General features: G+C 34.3%; 1 protein-coding gene across 1 annotated transcript in view; it reads right to left on the bottom strand.

Moving 5' to 3' along the window:
• Positions 1-12,815, bottom strand: part of LOC130949684 (receptor-like protein kinase ANXUR1) — an 18,080-nt gene extending 5,265 nt beyond the window's left edge. Inside the window, exons 1-2 of the mRNA XM_057878337.1 lie at positions 12,760-12,815; positions 6,826-6,902 (exon numbers count right to left, since the gene is read on the bottom strand). Coding sequence (XP_057734320.1) covers positions 6,826-6,902; positions 12,760-12,815 — 133 coding nt within the window. The remainder of the gene's footprint in view (positions 1-6,825; positions 6,903-12,759) is intronic.
• Positions 12,816-16,596: the final 3,781 nt, after the last annotated feature.

Below are 16,596 nucleotides of genomic sequence, written 5' to 3'. Positions count from 1 at the left end.
AGAGAGAGAGAGAGAGAGAGAGAGAGAGAGAGAGAGAGAGAGAGAGAGGCGTACAGGAATTCTGGAAAACTAACGTGGCATGAGGTATTTGGGTTATTTTTTTTTTGTCCTGTACGCCAAGGAAAAAAATGAAGTGGGAGTAGTTTAAGTGTTTATCAAGGGGCTACCTAAGTAAGTCACTCATACATAGAGGCTTAGAAAACTATAGATCTAGCTACCTGGGTTGGAGAGGCCAAACCAGGCAAGAGGAGAATGGTGGATAGTGTGTTTTTCTTTTGGGTTTTTCTTCTTTTGTGTTTCAATGTTTGCTTGTTCTGTATGTTCTTTCAATTCCAACTCTCTTGTGTGTGTATCTGTGTTTTTATTGCTTTGATTTTGTTAGTGTTATTGTTTTGTTGTTGTTTTTTGTTTTTGTTTTGTCACCTTTTTTCCCCCTCTTGTTTCATGGCGTTATTGTTGCATGGCTGAGAAAATTGGAGACGGTTGGGAATCGATGATGGAGAGTAAGAGTCGTAATTGAAGGAGTTGCAAATAATGCTTTGAATTTGAAACGGCTTGGCATCAGCTAAATTTAACATTGCATCAAATACTATAATTAGTTTTAAAGAAGATTTAATTACGTTATAACAAAATTTTAAGCATATACGTTTAATTGCTTAAAAAACTACTAACATCTAAAACTAAGCAGCATATAGTTCCACCCACTTTTGCCAAACCATGAGCAACGATTTTCCCTCTATCCATATCCACACTAGTCCAAGGTCCAGGGTGTTCATAAAAAAACCAAAATGTGGTTAACCGGTTAAAAAATTATAACCACATTTTGGTTAACCAGTTTAATAAAATAATTTTAAAAATTATATTCATATTTTTTAAAATTCGTTAACCAAAACCAAATTAAAAAAAAATGATTTTTAACCGATTAACCAAAACCAAAACCAAATTAAATTCTCCCTTTTTTTCTCTCTCCTTTCTCTTTCTTCTTTTTTCCCTCTTTCTCTCCCTTCTCCCTCTCTCTCCCCCTTGCTTCCCCTCTCTCTTCTCTCTCTCTCTCTCTCTCTCCCCTTCTCTCTCTCTCTCTCTCACTCTTTTCCCTCTCTATCTCTCTCTCATTTCCCTCTCTCTCTCTTTTTCTCTTTCTCCCCCTTCTCTCTCTCTCTCTCTCTCTCTCTCTCTCTCCCCTGCTACTCTTTCTCTCTTCATCTCTCTCCCTTATCTATCTCTTTCAGTCTTTTCCCTTCTCCCTATTTTTTCTCTCTCTCCCCTCACATTCTCTCTCTCTCTCTCTCTCTCTCTCTCTCTCTCTCTCCACATCCCCTTTCTTTCTTACTCCCTTGTCTCTCTATCCTTCTTTCCCTCTCTCTCTCTCTCTCTCCCATTTTCCTCTTTCTCTCTCTCCTTTGCTCTTCCCCCTCTCTTCTTCTCTTTCTCTTTCTCTCTCTGTCTCTCTCTCCTACTCTCCCCTTTGTCTCTTTCTCTCTCATTACCCTCTTTCTCCCTCTCCCTTCTCTCTCTTTTTCTCTCTCATCCCTTTCCTCTCCCTACTCATCTCTCCCTTTCCCTCTTTCTCTTCCTGTATCTCCTCATCCTCCTCCTCTCTCTCCTCTCTTTCTCTCTCTCCTATCTCTTTCCTTTCTCCTTTCATTTCCCTTTTCTCTCTTTCTCTCTCTCCCCTTTCCTTCCTCTCTTTCCCCTCCCTTTTCTTTCTATCTCTCTCTCTTGTTTTTTCTTTTCTCTCTTTCTCTTTCTCTCTCGCTCCTCTCTTTTTTCTTTCTTTCTTTCTTTCTTGCTCTCGCTCTTTTCTTTTCTTCTTTCTCTCTCTCCCCTTCCCTCTCTCTCCTTCTCTTCCTCTCTTCCTTCTCTCTCCTTCTCCTCTTTCTTCTCCTACTCTCTCTTTTCTCTTTCTCTCTCAGCCTTTTCTCACTCTCTATCTCTCTTCTCTCTCTTTTCTCCAAAGCGAGAGAGAGAGGAGAGAGAAGAGAGAGATAAAAAGGAGATAGAGGAGGAGAGAGAGAAAAAGGGGAGAGATGACAAGAGTGAAGAAGTGAAAGAGAGAGAGAAAAAGAGAGAGAGAAAAAGGGGAGAAAGAAAATAAGGAGAGAGAGAGGAAGAGAGAATGAGAGAGATACAGAAAGAGAGAGGGAGAGAGAGGAGGGGAGAGGGAAGGAGAGAGGGAGAAGAGGGGATAGCGAAAGAGGGGAGGGGAGAGAGAGCATGGAGAGAGAGAGGGAGAGAAGGATAGAGAGAAAGAAATGGAAGGGTGAAAAAGAGGGGAATGGGAGAGAGAGAGAGAGAGAGAGAGAGAGAGAGAGAGAGAGATAGATAGATAGATAGATAGGAGGGGAAGAGAGAGAGAAAAGGAAGAGAGGAAGAGAGAGAGGATGGGGAGAGAGAAAAATAGGGGAGAGAGAGAGAGAGAGAGAGAGAGAGAGAGAATGAAGAGAGGATGAGAGAGAGTGGAGGGGAGAGATATGGGAGAGAAGGGGAGAAAGAGAGGAAGACAAAGAGAAGGGAGAGGGAGAAAAAGGGAAAAGAGAGAGAGAGAGAGAAGGAAGAGATGAGAGGAGGTGGAGAGAAAAGGAGAGAGATGGAGAGAAGGAGATAAGAAAAAGTTACTCGTATCATTTAGAAAGAAAATTATTTACATTAGAAAAAATTATTTATAGAAAATGTTGAAAAGAGATAAGAAAGAAAAAAGGAACGAAGCAATGGAAGAGATTTCATTATTTTCAAATGTTACTCATATCATTTAGAAAGAAAAAAAATTAATTTTTATAATAAAAAAATTCAATTTAAAAAATGGTTAAAATTTGGATTTTTGTATGTAAAAAAATTAATTTTTGTGTAAAAACCGGTTTTTAATTGTAAAAACCAATTGTTTGGTATAAAAATTAGTTTTTGGTGAAAAACCGATTTTTAATGAAAAAACCGATTTTTTATGTAAAATCCGGTTTTTCTATATAAAAAATGATTTTTTTTTAAAAATCGGTTTTTATTTTAATAATCGGTTAAAAACCGATTTTAAATTTTATTAACCGATTAATAACCAGTTTTATAATGTAAAACTAATTTGGTTAATAACCAAGACTATATTTTTGGTTAACCAAAAAATTGGTTTGATTTTTGGATTAATCAAACCATGAACACCCCTGTGCATCTGCACGAAATCATGTGTTATTTACTTATTTTCAACAGATAATCTGAAAAAAATCTTTAATATTTACATCCAATAATATTAAATTAAAATGCACGTTTATACAGAGAAATTATATGTGTAATTTTGATATTTTTTCTTTACATAATATCAATCGATAATAATATGAACAATACAATTAATCCTAATAATAATTAAAAGAAAGAAAAAAAAACGAACATAAACTTGGTTGTTTAAGATAATTCTATTTTTTATTTTCACTACATAATTATTACAATATCATAAATATATGGACATTGTAGAAATTTTATTTTTGTTAGACTTGTGAAAATAGAATAATCATATACAAAATTTTCGATTAAATTAGTTATTAATCAACTTAAACCTAATGATGATAATCAAAATCTTAATAATACAAATAGTAAAAGAGAACAATTTTCACAAACATCCTAAATTTTAATAAATATAAACAGTGGCGGAGTTTGAAACAAAATTTTGAGGGGTCAAAAATTTAACATAAAAATTTAATAATAATATTTATATCAAAATAAAATTTATAAATATAATTATTTTTTAAGTTTGTTACTAATAAGATAATAAATAAATAATTCTATAAGATAAAGGATAATTGTCAAGATGATTTTAATATGGACCCCGTTTAAGATAAGCTCCTCTAACCTCATCTTTTTGGTTTGGATGATATTGCGAAATTTAAAGCCATTTTTCAGGGTCTCATTCCAAAAAATTAAGGTCAAATTCATCAGATGCAACTCTTTGAAATTTTGAAAGTTGTATCTCACTTTCTTCGTGATTCATTAAAGTAGAAGAACTATTTACTAGTGTTGATATTTTAGAAGTTATATGTTCTCCTTCTTGAATATTAGCCTTTCTCTTAAAAAATGCATCAATTCTTTGATTTTTCATCATTATTTTGTATAAAAATTTAAATATATATCCTGTAAAATATGTAAAAAAATTAGAAAGATAATATTAAAAAAATTATAATATTTATTGATTTTTTTATCAATTTATACAAATACAATAATATCAATAGTTATTAAATATTCTAATATTTTTTATCATATAAAAAATAAATTAAATAAATAATAATATATAAAATAATATTAAATTAAATAAATAAAAAACCTAATTTTTTAGCAAAGCGTTTTGATTTTATCTTTTAATTTTGATGTGTTATGAAGCCAACAAAGGCCCACTCTAAAACTAAAAATTATTATGCAATTAAAATATGAGATAGGAATTAAATTTAGATACTCTAAATTATAATAAAGTATTTGAGCCAACTCAACTACTATTTATTTTTTGAAGGACTTCTACTAATTTTTTTTATAAAAAATTTGGGGCATAGCCCCTTGCCTTAATGAAACTCCGCTTCTGAATATAAATATTATTTGAAATAATAAAGATAACCACTGAGACCATTTTAATCTTTTCCAAACATAATACTTTTAGGTTTAATAATAACATGATTTATTAACATAATGAACTTAAATTATTAGAGTATCTCTAATACTTGATTTTAATTTAATTTTATTCTAGATTTTACAAAATATCACATAAATATTTGTAAAATCATAAATTATAAAAATTGATTTGAGACTCAATGTAAGATTTGTCACTCTAATATTTAATCTCAACTCAATTTAAACTTAATATTATTTTTAATTATTTCATTTAATATATAAGTTATACATATAATATTTAATTGATTTTTCTTTAAAATGATACGATCTTTTTTTATTGATATCAATATCATTTCAAATATTATATTCAACAAAATTTTAACTTTAAATTAGTTCAATTATCACAACTAGAAAACTAGTTATTACAGACAGATATTTTTGACGGATTTTATCCCACTGAAATACAGAGAGAATTTTAGAGAGATTTTTTGTCGAAAAAAATAGATTAGCATAAATTACAGACGGAAAAGAAAATCCGTCGATAATTCCGTCAGAAAAATTAATTTTTTTCCAGTAAAAAATAATTACAGATGAAAAATCCGTCTGTAATTAAATAGAAAAAACGCTGCGTTTTATTGAATTATTACAGATGAAAAATCTGTAATTTAAATTTCCGTCAGAAATATTGAAAACCCTAATTTTATTACCACCCATATTCACACTCCATTCGAACACCATTCACACTCCATTCACACTCCTCTTCGCCCTCATCCCTCAAACTCTTCGCCCTGTAGCCCGCCGCCTGCAGCCACCGCAATATCTGCCGCCACTGCAGCCACGCAGCCCCAGCATCAGCCCTTGCAGCTCCCCGCAACCCCACAGCCTCACAGCCCCGCAGCCCCGCAGCCACCGCAGTCCCTACACAGACACAGCCTCCACCGCCACCGTAGGAGATTCGTCGCCGTCGTAGGAAGCTGTGTCGCCGTGATTGGAAGCTCCATCGCCGTTGTTTGGAAGCTCGTTGGCCATCTCCTCTGTTCGAGCGCTCTCATTCTCTCTCTGTGTCGGTGAGTACGATAAATTGTCACTCTCCTTTTGTGTTTCTGTCACTGCTCTTCCTCCTCACACCCGGTGAGTACGATAAATTGAGAACATTGAATGCTGTGTAATTTATTAAACAGTCACTTTGCTGTTCATAATTTTGCTCATTTTTTTATTCATACTTGTTCATAAGCACTGATAATATTGAATGCTGTGTACTTTGTGAATTTTGTTCATAAAATGTCTGTTTGCTATTCATAATTTTGTTCATATTTGTTCATAAATAATGATAATATTAAATGCTGTGTAGTTTGTTAATTTTGTTCATAAAATTTTTGTTTGCTGATTCAGAAATTGTTGAGAGTTATGGTGAAAGTGCTACAGGAACCGTAGTTCACAGGACTCTGCGGTTAGTCCTTCAACATCAGGACAATATAGTACAACTCTTTCAAGATTGAAGCAAAAACTGAGTGGTTTTTGGTTGCATGTGGTTCAGCGATGGCCTGTGGTATATCTATCCTCAATAAGAGAGCTAGCTTCTAAACCTTCTAATAATTCAATTTTTAATTCTTGTATTTATTAGGATCTTTATATTTTCTAAGCCTTCTATATATATTTTTATGGTATATTCTTGAAAACGATTACTCTGAATGCACTTCTCTTGCAGATAGAAGCGCTTCTTGCTTTCGATTACTTGCTTTCTCTGTAAGCACTATCATCTTTTATCTTTTATTTCATACATTCAAAACTTAATGTATTCCCTCTTAATCACACTTAATTTTATGCCAAGTTTTGATTTGTTATATGTTATTCGTTATTAGTAATAACTAATGAAGTTTTGAGAGATTTTTGTTCAGTCTATGGCACACAAGTTTTTTTTCTGATATACTCTGTTAGTATAATTAACAAAAATGGGTGAATAAAAATGTGTAATCAAGTTTTAGTTTTGAGATTAGTACAAGATCTTTGATGTATTATTTGTTTCTCATCTTTTTATGAGTCAAACACTTTGTAAAATGTATGTTATTGATGGTACTAATAAGTGATTCCACCATTAGAAATAATGTATCATGATCATTAATTTTCTGCATATAATATCTTTTATCATGCATGTGTTATAAATAAAGTAGAATTATTGTTCTATTTTCTCTCATCAACTTGGCAGCTTACTTTAATTTTCTTCTTCATTATATTTCCAAAGTGGTTTCTGAATGAAATATATATGAGCATGATGTGCTGAGTAGCTAACCGATAATTGAGGATAGGAACTATAAAGTTTAGTTCTATTTATATCAAGTAATTAGGGAAAAATGGTACTTTTAAGACATGGATATTATTCTAAGAGTTTGCTAATTAACAAGTGTCTAATAAGCTAGTTTTAATACATGCATGTAAGGTATTGATGTGAGCTGTGTTGTAATTATCTTCACATCCATAAATTCTTGTCTTTTTCATAGCATTCTACTTCTGCCCTAGCTACATTTTATTTTCCATAGAATATAGTATATATTAGAATCTTATATTATTGTGGGAAGGTAGATATTTAAATCTGAAAGGGGATTAAATGTTAATTATTTAAATTTAATTTTGATTTAGGACAGGATACTATAGCCTTGTTTTGTTTGGTTCATGTAGCCATGCAATGTTTAGTAGTTGTTGTTGTAGTGGTGGTGGTTTTTATGGTGACACATAACTACACTTTAATTAATTTTTATCTTGAATGAAACAAATAAATTGGAGGACTCTTCACACTCACACCAGCTTCCAATTAGATTACATTTCTTCATATGCTTGTGATGGATCAAGTAGTGATTAATACTGTAGTAGTCATTATTTTTTTTTTTTAATTTTATTTTCTAACTGAACTCCGCCTATGTTACACTTGCGGTACATAGCCGGTCCCAAGCCCGGATAAAGGAGGAGGGTTGTGTTAGGTTTTCGGCAACCAACATAAAAATATAGCCGAACCCCCATGACATGAATCAAAGACATTATTGCGCTAAAGCTAGGTCGTTGCCCGGAAGCAACGCGCCGTATGGCTCGAGTACGGTGTCGAAGCAAGAGCCGCTGCATCGGTGCCCGGATGTAGTGTTAAATGAGCAAGGATTCTCGCGTTTTCGTGAACGGACGAGGGTAAATAAGCTAGTTCACAAAGGAAAAGATAAAGGTCGAAACGACAGAAGGTTGAGATTTGGGACATGGAACATAGGCACTCTAACAGGAAAGTCCATGGAGGTGGTGGACACCATGACAAGGAGGAAGATTAACATTATGTGCCTACAAGAAACGAAATGGGTTGGTGCAAAGGCTAGGGAGTTGGATACTTCTGGTTTCAAACTTTGGTATACAGGAAAGGTGAAGAATAGGAATGGGGTTGGAATAATTGTGGATAAGCAGTGGAAGAAGGACGTAGTGGATGTCAAGAGGGTGGGAGATCGGATCATCTCTATCAAACTAGTGGTAGAGGGAGGTGCTTTCCATGTGATTAGCGCCTATGCACCGCAAGTGGGTTCAGACGAACAATACAAGATAAGGTTTTGGGAGGATCTAGAGAGTTTGGTTCAAGGCATACCTTTGGGAGATAAGATTTTCTTAGGAGGAGATTTAAATGGCCATGTTGGGAGAGAAGTGACTGGATATGGGAGTATTCACGGAGGCCATGGTTTCGGGGTGATCAATGCCGAAGGTAAAACTATTTTGGACTTTTCCTCAACTTTTGATCTTCTCATCGCAAATACATGTTTTAAAAAGAGAGACGAACATCTTATAACCTATAAGAGTGGCATGACAAGCTCTCAAATCGACTTCTTCTTGTTGAGGAGAGTCGACCGGAAATTTTGCATTAACTGTAAAATTATCCCGGGAGAGAGTTTGACAACACAACATAGGGTGCTCGTCATGGATTTTCGCGTTGAGCAAAAGTTGAGGAAAAGACATCATACGAAGAACCCAAGGACGAGGTGGTGGCGGATGAAAGGTGAGGAACAAAGAAGCTTCCTAAGACGGGTAGGAGAAGAGGCAAAGTGGGATGGGAATGGAAGCACGGAAGAGATGTGGAGGGAGATGGCAGAAGTTATTAGAAGAACAGCAAAAGAAAGTTTTGGTGAATCTAAAGGAATAGGACCAAGAGACAAGGAGTCCTGGTGGTGGAATGCAAGTATACAAGAAAAGATAAAGATAAAAAGGAAATGCTTTAAAGAGTGGTCTTTATGCCGCAATGCAGATAACTGGGAAAAATATAAGGCGGCTAAGAAAGAGACAAAAGTGGCTATAAGTGAAGCAAGGACAAGAGCATATGAGGGTCTCTACCAGTCTTTGGGCACGAAAGAAGGAGAAAAATGTATATATAGAATCGCAAAGAGTCGGGAAAGAAGAACGAGAGATTTGGATCAGGTTAAGTGCATAAAGGATAAGGATGGAGAGGTGTTGGCTCAAGAGGAGAAGATTAATGAAAGGTGGAAGAGCTACTTCTACGAGTTATTTAATGAGGGACAGAAGACTCTTCCGAGCCTTGGTCGATTATGCACAAGGGAAGAAGATCAAAACTTTGACTACTATCGAAGGATTCGAGACTTCGAGGTAAAAGAGGCTCTAAAGCAGATGAAAAATGGCAGGGCAGTAGGACCTGATAATATCCCGATTGAGGTTTGGAAGGGTCTTGGAGGAAAAGGCATCAACTGGTTAACCAAGCTTTTTAATGAGATTTTAAGGTCAAAGAAGATGCCTGATGAGTGGAGAAAGAGCACCTTGGTACCTATCTACAAGAATAAGGGGGATATACAAAGTTGCGGAAACTATAGAGGGATTAAGCTTATGAGTCATACTATGAAGTTATGGGAAAGGGTGATAGAACGGAGGTTGAGAAAAGAGACACAAGTAACAGAGAACCAATTTGGATTTATGCCAGGCAGATCTACCACTGAAGCGATATACCTATTAAGAAGGATGATGGAGAGGTATCGTAGTAATAAAAGGGATCTGCACATGGTGTTTATTGATTTGGAAAAAGCGTATGATAGGGTACCAAGGGAGGTCTTATGGAAGGTTTTAGAAAAGAGGAGAGTAAGGATCGCATATATTCGGGCAATCAAAGACATGTATGATGGGGCCACAACTAGTGTGAAGACTCAAGGTGGTGTGACAGAGGAATTCCCTATTGGTATAGGATTACACCAGGGATCATCCTTAAGTCCATACCTTTTCACATTAGTCTTGGAAGTACTCACAGAGCACATCCAAGAGCCTGTGCCATGGTGCATGCTTTTTGCCGATGATATCGTCCTTATGGGAGAGTCAAGGGAAGACCTAAATAAGAAGTTGGAGTTATGGAGAGAAGCTCTAGAAGTGTATGGTCTGCGCATAAGCCGTAACAAGACGGAATATATGGAATGTAAATTCAGTCTGAGAAGGGAAAACTCCAATATAGAGGTGAAGATTGGAGAAAACATCCTACGAAAAGTTAAAAGTTTTAAGTATCTTGGGTGCATCATACAGGATAATGGAGAGATTGAACAGGATGTAAATCATAGGATCCAAGCAGGTTGGTCAAAATGGCGGAGTGCATCTGGTTTTATATGCGACAAAAAGTGCCTTTAAAACTTAAAGGTAAATTCTATTGCACCGCTATAAGACCGGCTATGCTGTATGGTACGGAGTGTTGGGCGGCTAAAGGGGAGTACGAACATAAGCTGAGTGTGGCAGAGATGAAGATGTTGAGATGGATGAGTGGTCATACGCGATTGGATAAAATAAGGAATGAAGATATAAGGGAGAGAGTTGGAGTAGCACCCATTGTGGAAAAGATGGTTGAATCGCGTCTCAGGTGGTTTGGACATGTGGGAAGAAGACCGATAGAACATCCAGTCAGGAGGGTGGATGAGATGGAAGATGGACAAAGAGCGAAAGGCAGAGGAAGACCTAAGAAGACCATCCGTGAGGTGGTCAAACGAGATCTACATGTAAACGGTCTCTCTGTAGACATGATACATGACAGAGCACAATGGCGTCGTTTGATTCATGTAGCCGACCCCACTTAGTGGGACAAGGCTTTGTTGTTGTTGTTTTTGTTGTTTTCTAACTGACTGCTAGGCCTTTTAATTTAAATAAAGTAGATCTTTAATTTAATGCTTGTGGGTATGTGATGTGTTAAAATGAGTTTTTGACAGGTAAAACACTCCCTTATTCTCAATATAAATCACTATCTTATTATGGCCAATAGGAGCTACCAAAAATGAAGTAAAAGCAACTAGGCAACCTATATAGATATAGAACTGAACTGAACCAATTCATTTGCCTTACCTATGATTAGTAAAATATATACATATGTGACTGCCTCTTCTTATAGAGGACAAGGAGTTTTTTTTGTGATTCTGAATTGTAAATACACGTGTGATATTTTGTTCTTTCTTTGGTTCCATGTTAACTTTGTTTAAGCAACTAACTTCGGGTGAAAATAAGAGAACAAAAAGCTAATGTATTACTTCTACTTTTACTACCAGTTGTAATTGGGCCTCAAACTGATCTGCTAAGGACTTTACTACTAGTTGTAATAAATATACTCAAATAGCAATCTAGTGAGTTTCTCAATCCTTTGTATTTCACTTGTGTTTTCAGCTGCTTGGATGTTAAGTATATTGGTTAAAAGAACTGGGCCATTTCCAGCAATTTTCTGTCTTAGATAACTGATACTTTTAAAATATATTCTTAGAATTTTATGCATGTACTATATTATGTAGAAATTAATATAACTTTTTAATATCTATGAGAAATATGCTATTTATTTCCATCTCTAAATTAATATAACTGTCTCAGCATCAATGGCAGTGAAACTAATGCTACCGTTTCTAGAGCACTTACATAGAACTATGCATAAGCTTAAGTCTTTCTATTTTTGACAACTTTCACCCACTACAAATTTAGCATATTAAATTAACTGTAAGTTCGTTCTTTCTTTTTTCTTTTGGCCTTGAACCATCAATTCCATCAAACTATCAGATTTGTTATTGATTAGAATTTAGAATAGAAGCTTCTCTATTTAATTAAGTTACTCAACTTCCCTTGTATATAATCTCACCGATGTATAATTGCTCTTCAAATTGATTAGGAAACTTGAGTTGGACTATTTAGACCTCTACTTGATTCATATGCCAGTGAGGTTGAAACCTGAAGCTGATGGAGCTTTTGAAATAAGAAAGGATGATTTGCTTCCCTTTGACATAGAAGGAACATGGGAAGCCATGGAAGAGTGTCAAAGATTAGGCTTAGTCAAATTCATTGTTGTAAGCAACTTTGGCATTAAAAAACTCACACAGCTCTTAGAAAATGCAACTATTCCTCCTGCTGTCAATCAAGTAAGAAAATTCAATAGCAACACTTGCCAAAAGGGATTAAATTTATCAAATAAATATACATATTTTAAATAAAAAAATTTTTGGTGTCTATAAAATTTGTGTTTAATTTGTTTAAAAGATGAGGGGTAAAGGAGTAGAGTCCACCATTTATATTTGATTATTTGTATCAAATAGTTAAAAATTTAGACACATTAGAACACACAATTTTAAATTGAATAATTTCTTTTTTTTTCATTTTAACAATAATGATGTGCCTATATTCAATTTTGACTTTAGGTGAAAATGAGCTCATCATGGCAACAAGGGAAACTCAGAGAATTTTACAAGCAGAAAGGAATCTATTTGGCTGCATGGTCACCATTAGGATCTTACTCAAAATAATGGGGTACTAATTCAGTTATGGAGAGTCCAATCATTAATGAAATAGCCACTTCTAGACACAAGAGTGTGCCTCAGGTGCTCTTTCTTAACTCAACTCCAATCTTTGTCTTTAACTACCCTCTATATTTTCTCTTATAATTTTTGTGATTTTAAGGTTAAAACTTTGACCGGATAAAAATTTGTGTTATTCTATAAGGATATGGCCCATGCTTTTTAGGTTTAACCAAGTTGGAATCTCTGAATCTGAAGTGGTGTAATTGCATAATAGATGTCGATATGAAACCTCTATCAGGTTGGTTTCATATTCTTCCGTATGTGAGGCAAAGTCACTGATATTCTAATTATTACATTCACTGCACAAGCATACATGGTGAAATGAGTAACAACACAGATTTTTCATTGAATTTACCTGCAGAGCTTACAAACCTGCACAGATTTCATGCTTATCTTCTTTTCTTGCCTCATTTCAGGGCTACAAAATCTTGCTCTGTTAAATTTGGAAGGCTGCTTTGTAACAGCTGTATGCTTGGATTCTCTTGCAGGTTGAATACTTCACAGACCTTATTTATTTATTTATTTATTTATTTATTTATTTTTTGTGTTGGGGGGGGGAGAGGAATAAGTTTATCTTGATAATATCTATGCCAAAAAGCTTTAGGTGTATCTTATTTGTATATATATTTTTCCCAGACTTCAACTCAAAATTCATATGATTTTTTTTGCTTATCGTAATCGCTGTGCTTTCTCATTGCTTATTGTGATCTATGTGATCTATGTTCTTTTTCAGTTTCTCATTGCCTGGAGTTACTTTAAAGCATGCTAAAGAAGGAATAAGTGGGGAGAGGAATAAGTTTATCTTGATAATATCTATGCCAAAAAGCTTTAGGTGTATCTTATTTGTATATATATTTTTCCCAGACTTCAACTCAAAATTCATATGATTTTTTTTGCTTATCGTAATCGCTGTGCTTTCTCATTGCTTATTGTGATCTATGTGATCTATGTTCTTTTTCAGTTTCTCATTGCCTGGAGTTACTTTAAAGCATGCTAAAGAAAGAACAGAAAGCTCTACTTTCTGGTTTGCTCTTGGAGAAAAACAGAGTTACACCAGCAAAAAAGTCAACAATGACACTATCAGAGAACCACATTTGTTTAGTTTCTCTTTTAATAGAGGTATCATCATATAAGTACTTCTCCATATAATTATGAAACTCCATATTTGTTTAATGATATTCAACTAAGCTGACCATTTCTATTTTGTATATTCTTATGCAATGTCGATGCACCAGGAAAGTTTTAGGTGAGTTTGTGATTACCACATTATGTAAACTTTCACACTCTTGCTAGGAAACCAGTCAGTTGTAACTCTATAACTATAGGTTTTGTTTTTCTTCTAAATCTACCTTTGACGTTACTCTCCTGGTAGAGGAAGTGTACAAATTTTTCCAAGATGATTTGTTAACAGAGGACATCCTCATACTAGACACGGATGCAGAAGTGTTTGTTTGGATTGGCCAGTCTGTGGACCCAAAAGAAAAACAAAATGCTTTTGAAATTGGCCAGGTAAACATGCTCAACAGATTTGAGCATTTATTTCTCATATTGTCCTTTACTTGATTTCTTCTGGAAAATTTTCTCAGAGCTATATAGATAAGGCTGTATCACTGGAGGGACTATCTCCTCGGGTACCGCTATATAAAGTAACAGAAGGGAATGAACCATGCTTTTTCACAACATACTTTCCATGGGACCATGCTAAAGCTTCGGTATGTGCTACAACATAACAGAATTCTAATTTTTTATTTGTCTTATTTTCTTAGAAATGACTTTGTTCTGGCAATTATTATCATCTGCAGTTGTTGATTATAGTTTGCTGCATGTAAAAGTTACTATTATATTTATTATAGTGCTACATAATGCTATCAATACATATACTTAGCCGAAGTATATCAGATATATGTGTGATTTCTGAAATTGATTAGGTAATCCATGTGCATATCCATGTTTCAAAATGAGCCACCTTATGGATTATTTCCTGATGCAATGCAAGTTCAGAGGAACTCTTTCCAGAAAAAGGTGACATTACTACTCTTCGGGATTTGCCATGCTGTAGAGGTATAGACCTGAGTTATTAATTTTGATGACAAAAGTTTTGCTGTTTTTCTTACTCTAATACTGTACAGTAAATATGTTGTGCAATGAATATCTGTTTAACTATGCCTGAATATGTTGACAGGAAAAGTCTAATGGGCCAAGTCAAGGGGGACCAAGACAAAGAGTTGAAGCTTTGGCTGCCTTGTCTAATGCCTTTAATTCATCTTCTGATATGACATCCAGTATGGTATGACAACATGTTTAAGATTGTATAAACTATGTTTTTCTTTGTTGTTTTATAGTCAATGAAATTCAACCAAAAGTAGGTTCTCCTAACAAGAGGGTGTAGGATAATGATGAAGCATTTAAGCATATTGTATATGGTATCTTTTCTTTTGTTATTAGTGGTAAATTTAATAATTATATTTAGGTAGGTACAGGTTCAGGTTTTTCCATCTTTGCCGAAAAGAAAATTGAAGGAAAGAATATCATAGTATTTAAATTAAATTTGCCAAAAAGAAAAATGAAGGAAAGATATCAATTTTTAAATTGAATTGAACATCTCCAAATCAAGTCACAGATTATGATGATTTCATACTCCGTTGGAACTTGCCTTTCTTTCTAATACTTTCTATTCTCACAGTCACAAGATAGATTGAATGGGCTGAATCAAGGAGGACCAAGACAAAGAGCAAAAGCTTTGGCTGCTTTAAATTCTGCATTTAAATCATCATCCGGAACCAAAAGTTCTAGCCCTAAGACAATTGGAAGAAGTCAAGGATCACAAAGAGCAGCAGCAGTAGCTGCTCTCTCTCAAGTTCTTACTGCTGAGAAGAAGAAAAAATCACCTGATTCTTCTCCTGTGGCAACCAGAAGTCCTGTTGTGGAAACTAGCACTTCCGGTGAGAAATATAGCTCTTAGTGTCTAAGTTAAATGTGTCACAAAAGAAAGATTAGCTATTATGAGAAGGTTAGAGCGTCAAGTAGTTCTAGTGCAGTTCCACTACCACCGCCGCCACCCTTAATGTCTTCGGATGAGGACTATGATGATGATGAGGATGAAGATGACACTGAAGATTATAGCTGATAGTTTTAGTATAGTTGAACAATATACTAGGAATTATAATTAATGATCAATACATTTTATTTATGTTTTGAATTATATGGACTTGCTTGTTTATAGTACTTCATAATACGATGAATTTATTTATTTTTTGAAATATTATAAATATTCAAATACAAATTAGATAAAAAATTTGTATTAAATTTATATTTATTTTGTATGAAAACAAGTTTATTTTGCAATTAGAAAAATAAAAAAATTCTATTTTACTTACTGACGGATTTACAGATGGATTTTCTGTCTGTAATCAAAATGTGTGATGATTTTCCAAAGTTCAAATTACAGACGAAAACTCTGTCGGAAAATTCGTCTGTAATTACAGACGAAAAATCTATCAAAAAATCTGTCTGTAATTACAGACGGAAAATTTGTCGAAAAATCTGTCTGTAATTACAGACGGAAAATCCGTCTGAAAATATGTCTGTAATTACAGATGAAAAATCTGTTGGAAAGTTCGTCGCCTTTGGGAAATGGATAGAAAATTTACAGAGGGAAAATCTGTCGATAACTGGTAAAAATCCGTCTGTAATTTTTCGATGGAAAAAAAATCCGTCGGTAAATAATTTCCGACGGGGCTTTTACAGAGGGACAAAATCTGTTGGTAATTTCGTCGGTAACCAAAAATTCGTCTGTAATAAAGATAAATCCGTCTGTAAAACTGTCTGTATTAATCCATTTTCTAGTTGTGTATCAAGAGACCAAATCTAATAAAAATAAATTACGAATTGTACGATATAATATTAAAAAATTGTATTTGAATTATAACAACTAAAAAAGTTCTAAATAATAATACTATCAAAAATTCAATAGTTCAAACAAACTAAAGTTACTACTGTTACATTAGTTTTAAACCTCAGAATCCAAATTATAGAACAACACACATCGAAAAAAATTAAAGCATATACACAAACTAAGCTCCAAAATTTTGTTTACCAAATCCTCGTGCAACCTTAGTAGTAGATAATTTGCTATTAGGACCTATCGAATGATTTCTCCAATGTTGATCTTATTCTTATTTCATACATCAGT

Source organism: Arachis stenosperma, chromosome 9, assembly GCF_014773155.1.
Source record: "Arachis stenosperma cultivar V10309 chromosome 9, arast.V10309.gnm1.PFL2, whole genome shotgun sequence".
Lineage (NCBI taxonomy): Eukaryota > Viridiplantae > Streptophyta > Magnoliopsida > Fabales > Fabaceae > Arachis > Arachis stenosperma.
The sequence above is the reverse complement of the archived record's forward strand: the minus strand, read 5'-3'. Positions and strand labels throughout refer to the sequence as shown.